Source organism: Pleurodeles waltl, chromosome 1_2, assembly GCF_031143425.1.
Source record: "Pleurodeles waltl isolate 20211129_DDA chromosome 1_2, aPleWal1.hap1.20221129, whole genome shotgun sequence".
Classification (NCBI taxonomy): Eukaryota; Metazoa; Chordata; class Amphibia; order Caudata; family Salamandridae; genus Pleurodeles; species Pleurodeles waltl.
The window spans coordinates 38,653,946-38,667,451 of record NC_090437.1 but is presented as its reverse complement, the minus strand read 5'-3'; the positions used below and the strand labels follow the sequence as shown (position 1 = coordinate 38,667,451).

Genomic DNA, 13,506 nt, shown 5'->3' with positions numbered 1-13,506 from the left:
CCAAAAGATTCATCGGCCTAAAGAGCGTCCAAATATAGGTAAATTATTAGTACGGAACGCTCTATCACGCCCAAACATACAGTTACACAACCAATTACCATCTCATCACCCCATCCGTCCACTTACTTATCAAACTGTCCACCCATCAGTTAATCTACCGTCCACCCATTTACCTACATTTCCATTCATCCATACTTCTGCACACTCATTCAACCCTCTCTGCAGTTTTTCCTGTGCAGCTTGCCTATATCTTTGTCTCTGAACTTGAAAACTACTAAATCCTCATTGCCGAGTATTACAGTTTTCTGGTGGAAACGTCTGCATGGTTGCGGAAACGCAGGCTCGTTATCCTAGCATTAATTCCAGAGCTGCCATCTTCCTAAGGAAGCAGGTTCGATACTCGGCGTCAGCTCCCCCTCCCGTTATTCTTGGCAAATCACTTTATATCCCTGACCTTCAAAGACATGAATGTGACCTTCTATAATATATATAACTGGCGTTCCAATGCCTTCAGGTCAAATTCGTCCTGGCTGCATAAAAAAATATTTAAATAGAGATGTAATTATATGATAAAAAAAACCTATGTGATATAACTCCAGGCGTATGTTTTAATATTTTAAGTCACTAGATTTTAGAACGGGGATTTGTTGTTCAAATTGACCCGTTTAGTACCAGTAAGTTTGTGCTGCAGGTACGGCTTCACCATTAGTCCAAACTGCGTCCTCTTAACAGCGATTGGAGCTCCAAACAAAACCAAGAGGGAAAAGCAGGGAGGGACCTTTCCAAACATTTAGGGAGACATGTTTGGAAGTAGGGTGGGCCTGTAGGGGGGTTGGAGAAGAAGGAGAAACGGTGTTTAATTTGTAATTACTAGAATGCCTGTCCCAGACATGGCCGCCTATTTGACTTTAGCGCATTACGCAGGCGCGAAGCCGGCAATTCTTTGCGCGTATGCTACTCCGAAGCCGTTGAGCTCCACTAGCAAATAGGAGTGGGCGTGGCGGTGTGCGCGTACTGGCAGCGCCCTGTGAACTGGCGCCATAACTTGCAGTACGTCAAAACACTAAGATGTGCAGTGCGTTGGTAAGTGTAACTCCAGGAATGGCTGTAAAGACTTGGGTTTGGTAGCTGCTTTTGTACTGGTTCTTTTTTCGTAGCCTGTTGTTAAATCTGCAGTTCAGTGTCTGCTGGTCCGTACTTCCTGGATTTATACTTTTTGTTTTACTTGCGTACCCACACTGTAACTTTTTACAGTAGCAGATCAAGTTATTGTGCCACTTATTTTCTGATGCATTGCAGTGTTGTGCAATAAAATTGCTTGGTATACCTCCTCGCGGCCTCTTAGATCTTCGACTGCCAATCTTTTAACTTAACCCAGAATTTCCAAAACCTCATGGGGTGGCAGGGGCTTCTCTCATTTCAACTCCCACCACTGGAACTCCATGCCTGGTCACCTTTAAAAGCCAGCCAGATCTGTTAGTTTTCAGAAAATCGTTCAAAACCTGGCTGTTTAGCGAGCCCCAGTCTTTCATCCTAATCATGTCGTCATACCTTTTCCTCTATTCTCTGTGTTTCTCTGGTTTTCATTGCATATTATACATTTGCATGTTTCGCCTATCTTCCTTTTTTTGTTATTATCTTTACTCTTGAGGCAGTGTCTAGACGCCCTTGGGCATTTGTTTGCACTTTATAAATAAACTCAACTCATTGTTTTGAAGGCAGGAATTTTCCATTTCTCTAGAGATCTCATGTCAACGTACAGTATTTTAGTGATTTTAATTTTTTACATCGGGTACTGCTAGATTACATAGTATTGTTTTTCTTTTCTCTCAATTGTATTAAGTTTATCCTTGTACAATTGGAAAGTAATGCTGTCAGGTAATAGTGCAAAGAACAAGCATTGGCATTGCTCACGGGTACGTAGAGCGCTTTATAAATCCAATGATTGATTGATTGCTAGTAGGTCTTGCCTTCAGGACCTATTAGCTTTGACAATTGCTTTCTGCGGCAGAGGTGATATGGGGCATGAGGAGCAGCACCGTTCCTTGTTCCAATAGCGTTGCGACAAGCTATAGACTGGGTGAGCCATATGGGAGAGCTTGGGGCAAAGCCGCATTAAGTCTGTGCAGAACATTGTAGGACTGTTTCCGCTGTGGGGGGACAGGCTGGACTCTGGTTAGAAAATAAAAACAAGGGGGAGGTTTGGGCGGTGAGTGCAGAGGTAACACATGGAAGGGTGGGTTGATGAATATGAAAGCAACATGGGGTTGGGTGGAGGAATGGATACGAAAGCAGCACAGCCAAGGAGTGGGGCTGCTTTCAAAATCCTTCTGCCTGCAATTGAATATAGCCTTGTAGATGCTAGATTTGTACCTAAACAAGATGGCATAACCCAGAAGTGGAATGCAATACGTTTTACTGGATTTCAGGCTCGGGGTTTGGCACCAGGATGACTACTGCAGCTGACAAGCTGCAGACCAGGTGAGGCAGACGGGAGAGCCTCGAGCAAAGTCCCAGGAGTCCTGTGCGGAGTATGGATAATGCTGAGGGTTTTGAAAGCGTTGATTGCAGACCGGAGAGCCTTGAGCAAAGTCGCATGAGACTTGCACAGAGCTTGTTGGACCAGAGTAGGACTGTTTCCGTGGCTGCATAGAGGCTAGACTGGTCAGAGAATAAAAAAAACAAAAACAAGGGGGAGGGTTGTGTGGTGAGTGCAGAGGCAACACAGGGAAGGGTGGGGGGATGGATGTCAAAGCAACATGGCATTTGGTGGGGGTATGGATATGAAAGCAACACAGACGAGTAGCGGGGCTGCGTCTATAGTTCTACGGACTGTAATTGAATGTAGCGCCATGGATGCTGGATTTATTAACTAAACAAGGTGGCATAACCCAGATGTGGAATGCCAGTAAGTTGTACTGGATGTCAGGCTCTGGGTTTAGTACCAGGATGGCCACTGCAGACTGGGTGAGGCAGACGGGGGGGGGGCCTTAAGCAACGTCCCAGAAGGCCTGTGCGGAACATAAATAAATCTGGGTGTTTTGAAAAGTGATTAAAAGCAGCAGTACAGAATGCTGCCAACAAGCTATTCGGCAACATGAATGAGCATGGTAGGGTAAGAGAAGAAACTGGCACAGACTGGTTGGGGAGGGGGTAGAAAGAGACTAGTGAGAGCAAGTCAAAGCACAGACTGGTTGGGGAGGGGTGTTGAAAGAGACTAGTGAGAGCAATTCAAAGCACAAACACTCCTGAAATGCAGTTTCAAATTTAAAAAAAGTCACTGAGGCAGACACTAAAACATAAGTGGTCGGTGACACGTACTGTAGTGCTGCTCTGTAGGAGAGAAAGATAAACGAAAGGGCAGGACAAAAAACAAACATTAACCACTTGGAAGGAAGGATTTTTAAAGGACACGTTAACAAACAAATAGGAAGCACGAGGTGGGCTGTAGGCCCGCAGAGTAGATACTACATGTCTCGAGAACGTGGAAGTGCTGTCTAGGCCCGACCTAAAAACATAGTACTCGTGTGAACTGAATGTTCTTAAACTGGTCCCACAGCACACTTGACAATGTAGAATTGTTGACTCGCTTTGTTTCTAGTCTCTTGGTTTCATTTACCAAGGGACTGCATTCTTGAAGTTATAGGGGCCTTAGAAGTGACCCATAGGATCTGATCCAGAAACCCTGCAAAGTTGGACTTAAACATTTTTTTGGACTTCCACGACATTTAGAGCCCCCAGGAGAACCTTGTGGCAAAGGTTTACAATTTTTATACATCTTCCTCAATTACAGCTTTAGGCTTGCTCCACACTGGGATTTTGAACCCTGTTAAAAAACAGACTGTCGGAAGGTAAAATCATTGCCTGGGAAGAACCCGCTTGGTTCATCCGACGTGCTCTAATTATGATCGTCCTGAAAAGCTTCCCTAGACTACTGCTAGCACGGAGTGTTTTTTTGCCACTAATTTTATTTTACTAAGAAATGTAAAATTTCATATCTCTGGTTTCCTCATTAGATTTTGTCATTTAGGTGCTATTTTATTTACTAGATTTGATTACTTTTTTCCATTGCAGTTTGGGATATTTATTGTTTGATGTTTAGACTGTAGAACTGATAACACGTCCTTTTATGTTAATTTATACACATTAGGACTTGTTTTAGTCCAATGAATCTTGTGACCCAGTGGAGAGACACCGTAGGACGAGATAACTGATCAATATGGCAAGCAATATATCAATAATTTCATCAATATTTATCACCACAATGCATCTTACTTTAGGTAAAGACATTAATCAAATTGTCGACGCAACCATGACCTTTCAGCCATGAATAACCACACCTGTTGATAGAATTTTATGAATTTTTATTCCCTATTGATTACAATCTACAAGCAGAAGAGTCAATCTCAAAAACAAGAAGCATAAGAGTATAGTCACAATATGGCAACTGTGATAAGATTTCATTAATGCAAGAATCACAAACATAAGAACATAGCACAGCGCGAACATAGATCAGAACATAGCAAGTGTCATATATGTCTCAGTTCAGCAAAGCGGAACGTCAGTCATTTGTCTATTGCGTCAGTCAGAGTGAACTCCTATCCTAACCCCTAATTAGCATCAGCATGTTGGGCTTCATGCAAAAACAATTTAGAACACAAATTTGGAAAACATCTAGCTACGACCTCTATCCAAAAATGAGCAGTTGGTACCTAGAAAGGAAAAGCAAACAGACAAATTGCAAATCGCATTGTCATAGTTACCCTCCAGGAATAGGTCAGCACACAGGATCAGTCTTCGTCTTCAGGACATCAGTCAAATCGCCAACAGTCTAACTTCGTCTAAAAGACAGGGGACACTTCCCTCATGAGGAGGAGAAGTGTAAAGGGCAGTCTATGGGTGAGGATGGTTTATTAAGTCTCAAAGTCACCAAACAGAGTGACAGTTTTCGGATGAAATCAATAGCATTTCCTACCTAGTTCTAACGTCCCTTCTGTGACATGAGTTTTTATCCCTTTTTCGTAATACCTTCCCCCAAAATTCTATTGGACATTCACTATACCCCACTATCTTTAGCCTATCAAATTATACATTAGGTAATTCCAATTATCACCCCACGATAATTTATAACATTTTGATTGGTCTTCATAATTGGTGCCTTCGGAGGTGGCACATCCGGGGGGGTTTCATCACCACTTGGCATGTTTCTCGGGTCATGAGTTCCTTTGTCCATGGTCGAATGTCCTTGTACATTGCTTTAATCTACTTTTGTTTCAAAATTGTATTAAACTCATACTAAGGCAGCTAGCATGCGGATGAGAACTGAATCTGTATGGTTACATAAAACGGAGAAAAGGAACAAATGCAGGGTCATGGCCCTTTGTGAGTCAGCACACTGGAAAACAGAGAAAAATGCTTTAATATGAGAGCTAGGCAGCTAAATCTACAACTCACGCTAACTTAAGGCCTATAGGATTTTCAATGCAGTATCGTAAATGTTAATGTAAGCTATAACACAAACAATTTTTACTCGTTATTGACATTCGTTTGCATACACAATGGTAACTTCACATATTATAGTCATAATTCAACTGCACGTTAAGCAAATCGTTATTTATTGTCGTTTTCTATGCAGCGTTATTAAGCATTGATATAAGCATTTCACTTTTAATATATGTAATATTTAAACTACGCTCTCTCAGTCCCTCCTCTGATGACGCTCGTCATCACACAAACCTTTCTCTTTGACCTTTCATTTTAAATTTTTCACCTTGCGCATAATGCGCATTTCGACATCTTGCCCTTTATGTGAACTTTCCCAAATTTAATTGAACATTTTCTCTCTTTCACTTTCTTCGTTTCTTTTTGTTATTTTAGTCCAATTTTTCTGGATTTTGTCATTAATTTTGCATGCCCCCCCCACAATCCTAATAAACAGGCCAAGACAATTAATAGACCCATTAATATTTTTGCAAGGACCCCATTCCAAATATTGGTAAACCAACTCCCAACTCTGGCAATTCCTTTTCCAAACTTTTCCCAGACACCAAGTTCTTTCAAATCCTTCAAATCTGTACTATCTCTAGTAAGGTTAGTAAGCATACTTCTAATCTTTTTACTATTATCCGGAATGAACGAGCAACAATGACGCTCGTTGAGTATCTTGCAGACCCCTCCACTCTTTGCTAAAAGAATGTCTAAAGCAAACCGATTTTGAAGAGTCATAGCTCTTTCTGCAGCAAGTTCAGTATCCATCAGGAGTATAGCCCCCGTAAAGTTTGTCAGCATGTTATCCACAATAGTAGACAACTTTTGAATCTTCATAGAATTCAAGATAACCCCCACTGAAGGGATTATAGCTCCGAATATATCACCAATGACAGCCGCCACTGATTCTCGTTTTTGTCTAGGATGTTGTTATTCAGACGTTTTAGGTATTTGTTTTAAGTCTTCAATCTGGTAAATCTTTGGGAAGACTATTCCCAAATAACATGTCCCATACCATCCCTTAGGGAGACGGTAATAAGCATTTAGCCCACAGATGTAATAAATCCCAGGGATCGCTGGATCCTGTCCATTCAACATAAATGTCCATTTACTCTGAAATAAAAACACATGTCTACATTCACTCGTTCCCACAAACAAATTGTCTTGATCAGATTTTGGTCTATATATACACAAAGCCTACCTACATGTAATGCATCTATAGCTAGTTTGCCTTGTGTTTTGATTGCAGTATAAGCATAATAATTTGCAACGTGCGTTTTTCTAACCCTTTTTCTAATCTCTCCTTCAATGCTTCGCGCCTATCATCAGTGTGATCTAAAAAGCTTTTCTCTACAGGTGATAGTAAGCAAGTCAAATTATTGCGATGTGCATAAGTGGTTCCAAATGTAAGCGTCGGCTCAAAGAATCCTCTAACTATTTTTATATCATGTTCCTTAGCTAATTTATTCAAGAATTCAATCACAGGCACAAAGGAAAACACAACATCCAGATTTGAATAAAGGTATTCCACATGCTCTTGATTATAGAACCTTGTTAGTAGTAAGCTGCAACTAATCCCGTAAATTAAAGGGAGGCTATGATAGGTAACTCCCTCTTGCACAGATGATGGAATCTTAGTACATACGTAACAATCTTTTGCATCCATGGTCTCCACATACTCATTTAGCAAGCGATAGACGACGTTAGTAGAAAGTTCCCCCTTTGAATTAGTTCCCTCATGCAAGTGTCTTGCATCCTGCTCAAATCTCTCCCACGGTGTTAGTGTTGTAGTTTCAGGTTTTGAGGTAGCATTAATGGTCTCTTTCTCTATCCATGGCATTCCTACAATCACTCCCACGATTATTATTGCACACACAACACCTATTATAAGCCCTAGCCAACCACACACTTTACTTCTCTTGCTGCTACTTCTATTATAAGCCATGTCTGTATAGAATCAGATAGCAGATCGACAATCAACTGAAGGATGATCAAAACATTTTTTTTTCTTGCTCTCTGCCTGTATTTACAGCGTCTTCACTCACTCCAGGACCCCCTTTTTGTCAAATTAGGATAGCAGCTTGTCGTAATCAGGTTTCTCAAAAGTCAATCCGGTTCTAGTGTCACTTTCGGTAATTTATAAAGTCTCTCTTTCAGTTTTCAGATTTTCAATTTTAACCACGTTTTTTCTTCGGATCGGTTCAGGTACAGTAGTACTGGCCTGGCACTTCTCGGTCAAAACACAACGCTCGGAATTCTTGTTGCCATTCAGATGTTGTAGCATACGCCCATTCAGGACCTGTATATCTTCTGTTTGCAACTCTTTTTCTTTTCAGCCTTCGTTCACCCTGTTGTTCTCCTTCACTTAGGTCTTCCACTCGGGATGTATCGTTCTCCTCAATTATTGTGTCTCTTGGTATGTCTCTTATCCTTAAGAGTGTTTTCTCTGGCCAGTTATCACCCTTATGCGTCTTCTTTTGATGTGTCTTTCAGGACTCTGGACAGCACCCTCCTCTTGTACTATGGTGTTTTCACTTGATGGACCTGCAATTGGCTCAGGTGACTCTGGCACACTCTGATTTCACTCTATTATTTCTCCTTCTCCTTCTTCTTCTCCTTCTTCCTCTTCCTCTGGGTCTGTACCAGGTTCAAGTTCTAACCCGTATCTGTCTACTTTTGGGAGAACCTCTCCTTGATTTAGTTCTCCTGTTGCCTCTACTGAGATGGGCACTCTGTCACCTCTCTCGAACTCATTCACTGTTTGAGGGACGAGGCTGTTCTCAGCAAGCTCTCCGGCAGTCTCAGTTCCTTCTTGATTGTTTTCTGGCCCTGTGACTTCTCCTTCTGAAGCTGTTGTGCCGGAAACTTCAAGTTCCTCTTCAGCTGGACATGTTACCTTTTTTGTGTGACTGGCATGTATCCAGTTTGGAATTCCGGCACACTTTACAGCAGTAGTAGTTGTCAAGATTACTTGATATGGCCCTTTCCAACGTGGTTCCAGACACGACTTTCTCACATGCTTTTTGACAACCACTCAGTCACCAGCTTGTAGAGAGTGGCCTGGATCGCCAATCGGTGGCAATGTGTTAGCTTCCACCTGGTGAGAGAAAGAGCGAATCACATCAGCCAAACCTTTGCAGTAGTCCAACACCATATCATCTGTAATATTCACTAGAGCGTTTGCAGGTACTGCTGGTAATCTCATAGCTCTACCCATCTGGATTTCATGGGGGGATAATCCCGTTTTCTTATCTGGGGTGTTTCTCATTGACATCAGCACTAAAGGCAATGCATCTGGCCATTTCATATTGGTAGCTGCGCACATTTTTGCCGTTCTCGATTTCACAGTACCGTTCATTTGTTCTACTAGTCTTGATGCTTCAGGGCAATAGCTACAATGCAGCTTTTGTTCGATGTCAAGTGCGGCACACAGGAGTTTAATCACCTCATTGTCGAAGTGTCTGCCCCTGTTTGACTCTATAGAGACCGGAAACCCGAACCTTGGTATCAGTTCCCCAAGTAGTAATTTTGCAACTGTAAGACTGTCATTCCTACGTGTAGGGTATGCCTCAATCCAGTAACTGAAAACACACACAATCACCAATACGTACTTCAACCCTCCACAAACAGGCATTTCAATGAAGTCCATTTGCATCTTGCTGAATGGACCGCCCGCCAGCTCTCCCCATGTGGCTCAAGGTTACCACAGTTCCTTTTCCGGCATTCATCTGTTGACAGATGATGCACCTGTGACAAATGACTTCAGCAGCATGTCTGAATTTTGGATTGAACCAATCAATCTTAAATGACCTGATCATTGCGTCCCTCCCAAGGTGAGCCTGTCCGTGGTATAGTCTGGCAAACTGGGATAAAAGGCTATTTGGTAGGACTAGTTTTCCTTCCTCTGAGACCCACAAATCGTCAGCTCTTTGTACACATTGCATTCTTTGCCAGGAGCGTTTTTCCTCTTTGCTTGCACAACTCTGTAATGTTTTTAACTCATCTAACGTGTCAATTACCCGTAATGCAAGGTTCAAACGTGTAATTTTCAGTTTGTGGTAATAGTTCCCATTGCTCCTTGAACGATATACAGTTCAATGCGCAAAATCTTGCGACTTGATCTGCATAGCCGATTCCCATGGACACAAAGTGTTGTGATCTAATGAGCACTGCATTTCACCACGGCAATTTCAAGAGGTAAATGAATTGCATGTAACAAATCCTTTATTTGTTCACCATTTTTCACAGGAGATCCAGATGAGGTCATGAAACCTCTCTGACCAAAGTTGGCCAAAATCATGTACAATTCCGAATCCGTATCTGCTGTCAGTATAGATAGTGACTTTTAGGTTCACAGCTGCGTGACATGCCTTAGTAAGGGCAATTAATTCTGCCACTTGTGCGGAAAACACTTTCTCGAGCCAGGAGGCTTCAATGATGCCAGCTATAGTGCTTACCGCATAGCCAGCTCTCAGTGTTCCAGCAGAATCTCTTAGACAGGACCCATCGACAAACATAATACAGTCATTTTCTTTCAACTGTGTGTCCTGAATGTCTGGACGAGGTTTGGTACATAGCTCAGTTACCTCAAGACAGTCATGTTCAAATTCTTCCTCATTTTTGATTTCAGTGTTTTCAACAGGAAGTAAGGTTGCTGGGTTCAATACATTACACCACTTGAGTGAGACATTTGGTGACCCCAGTATGATTGTCTCATATCTCGTGAGACGTGCATTTGTCATGTGCTGAGTTTTAGTTCGAGTCAACAGAATTTCAACTGAATGTGGAACCATTACTGTTAGGGGGTATCCCATGACTATGCCTTCACATTGTGTAAGGCTCTGACCAACTGCTGCAACTGCGCGCAAACAACCCGGTAAGGCTGCTGCGACAGGGTCCAAGGTAGCTGAAAAATATGCTACAGGACGATTTGCATCTCCATGGACCTGTGTTAAAACAGACAAAGAACAAGCATCACGTTCATGACAGAACAACAGAAAAGGTTTCGTATAATCAGGCATTCCTAATGCTGGTGCTTTGCACATGCATTCTCTCAACTCCATAAATGACTCAAGCTCTTCTTTGGATAAGGCTATGGTATATGGCTCATCCTCGATCTCTTTGCCTGTCAGTTTTATCAATGGTTTTGAAATGATCGAGAAGTTGGGTATCTACTGACGACAGTAGCCCACCATTCCCAAAAACATCCTGACATCTCATTTTGTCGTTAGAGGGTTCATTTGCAAAATGGCTGTTATTCTTTCCTTTGATATTCTCCTGGAACCTCTTTCGATCAAATGCCCTAAGTATTTCACTTCTTTCTGACAGTATTGTAACTTCCTGGTTGACACCTTATGCCCATTCTTTCCCAGATGATTCAGTAATGCAATGGTATCGTATTTACAACTGTCTCTAGTTTTGGATGCAATCAGCAAATCGTCAATGTACTGCACAAGAGTCGAATTAAAAGGCAGTACCAGGGACTCCAAATCCTTTTTCAATATCTGATTGAAGATGGACAGTGATTCTGAAAACCCTTGACGGATTCTGCACCAACTGTACACCTTATCCAGGAATTTGAAACTGAACAAAAATTGGCTATCCTCATGAAGAGGTATTGAAAAGAAGGCTTGTGAGAGATCTACGACAGTAAGCCATTCAGCATCACAGGGAACCTGGAACATTATTACTGCTGGATTGGGTACCACAGGGCAACACTTCACCACAATTTCATGTATTTTTCTCAAATCCTGCACAATTCGAACTTTCCCACAGGGTTTCTTCCATCCCATTATGGGAAAGTTACATGGACTGCTCAAAACTTCTTTCAGGACCCCCTGCCTGAGAAAATCTGCAATTATTTGTGATACTTCGATGAGAACGTCTTGGGTCATATGATATTGTGGCACCTGAGGGAATACCGCATTTGGCTTTATCTGGACTTTGACTGGTTCTACCCCTTTTATTAGTCCTACTTCTTTTCCGGTCAGATCCCATACTTTCTCTGTTACTGTTCCCTGTAACTCGACAGGTAAATCAATCAAGGCAAGCATCGGGAACAGAGTAATCAAAGGGTAATCTTCATTAGCTGTTCCTGTGTCCTCTTCTGAGAATTGTCCTTCATCTCCCTCATCATCACTATTTGTCTGCACTTCGATTCCATCATTGGAACAGGTAATTAAGCATTTTATCTTGCACAGTAAGTCCCTTCCCAGTAGGGATACCGGACTCGAATCACAGACTACAAACCTATGTATCCCCTGAAAGTTGCCAATCTCAACCTGCACTGGATCTGTAATCGGATTTGTCAAATACTGGTTTGCTACTCCGACCATTCTTATGGTACGCCCTGAAAATGGCAATTATGGGACCTCAGCACTTCTGACTGTAGATCGTGTGGCTCCTGTATCAACCAGGAATGAAACCTTGTAACCCATCACCTTTCCTTCCACATATGGACCCCTCTGATCCACCTCTAAGGATGCTGCAAGCCTGCACTCTTCACTGTCTGAGCTATCGTCTGACCATTCCTCATTCATGCCATTTTCACCCCGTAATGGGAACTGTTGTACTGTATTATTTTGACTCATTACTTGACCTGTGACCTGTTGAGGTACCATCACCTGTTGCTGTCCCATCAGAGCCATTGGTAATTGCATTTGCTGTCTAGGTACCATAGGAATCTGATGTTGTGCTAGTTGCATTTGCACTGACTGAAAATGCGGCATTTGTATCTGTTGCATGGGCGGTACCCCTTGCATTTGTACTAGATTGTTCTGAAAATTCGGGTTCTGATGCCTCATTTTCGGGCCCCGTACATTTTGTAATGTACCAACGTTAGCATTTTGCTGAACAACACCATCCTGCACCATATTTGGGCACTCCCGTTTCCAGTGCTCCATGCCCAGCACGCGTGACATGGTGACATCTTTTTCACCCCTTGCACGTCGTTTTGAACTACAACAGTATTCAAGTCTGGACCGCGATTCACAAACCCTCGGCCTCGACTGTGTCTGAAACACACCATTCATTTGCGGTTGTTGCTGTATCATTTGTTGAACTCCGTTTCCCTGTATTCCTGCCTGTGCAGCCCTTATCTGCATCACCATCACTTTCTCTTTCAGCTTTTTCTGTTTCAGCTCAATCTCATCACTACAGTACTTCGCACATTGCAACACCTCATCAATCGGTTTAGCTTGCCAACAAATCAAATGATTCTTAATCATCTGGCTAACTTCTGGTCTCAACCCTTCAACAAATCTAAACACAAGATGATTCATGTCCTTCGGTTCAATAGTTTCAGTACCACTATAGTGTTTGAATGCCTTTAACAATCTTTCATAGTAAGTATGTATTGATTCTTTAACCTCTTGAGAGGTCCGGTCAATTTTCTGCCAATCAGTCACTTTCAGCGACACCTTTTGTTTCAAAAACTCAGTCACCTTATGATAATACTTCATCACCTCTTCAGAGGGTGCCCTTGTCACCTTATCCCTTGCCGGTTCCTTCGTTGGCCAATCTACCCCTCTCTTGCATTCAAGCCATAAATCAGGCAGAACAATGATCTCAAACAAAGTATTCAGGTCTTCCCAAAGACACTTTGCAAGTTTCACAAACCTGTCTGTTTGTTGATACCATTCGATTGGTTTTTCTCTCAATCCGGGATAATCATTGGTAAAGGATAGAATGTCTCCCCTGGTCCACGGTACATGTACTAAGACACCACCAGCTGTCTCTCTCATAGGTAATATTTTTACTGAATCCACATCAGGGGAAGCCTTAGCTTGGTTGGACCCTGGACTGTCACCTTTTTCCTTGTTTCTTTTCTTTGCCCACCTGCCTTCCCATTTTTCCAGTGCACCCCAGATTTGCGCACTTTGCAACAATTCTTTCAAATGTGCCTTCATTCCCGCAGAACTCATGTGCTCAAAATCTTTTGAGTCAAAATCTAATCTGTAACTTCTTTTCAGATGTTTAGTGTTTCCTATATCAATATTGTATTTACCTGCCAGGTTCGCT

General features: G+C 42.3%; 1 protein-coding gene across 3 annotated transcripts in view; it reads left to right on the top strand.

Moving 5' to 3' along the window:
* Nucleotides 1-977: 977 nt before the first annotated feature.
* Nucleotides 978-13,506, top strand: part of CENPC (centromere protein C) — a 904,489-nt gene continuing 891,960 nt past the window's right edge. For all 3 annotated transcript variants that reach the window (XM_069235766.1, XM_069235758.1, XM_069235777.1), the window contains exon 1: nt 978-1,083. In XM_069235766.1, coding sequence (XP_069091867.1) covers nt 1,069-1,083 — 15 coding nt within the window. In that variant the 5' untranslated portion in view covers nt 978-1,068. The remainder of the gene's footprint in view (nt 1,084-13,506) is intronic.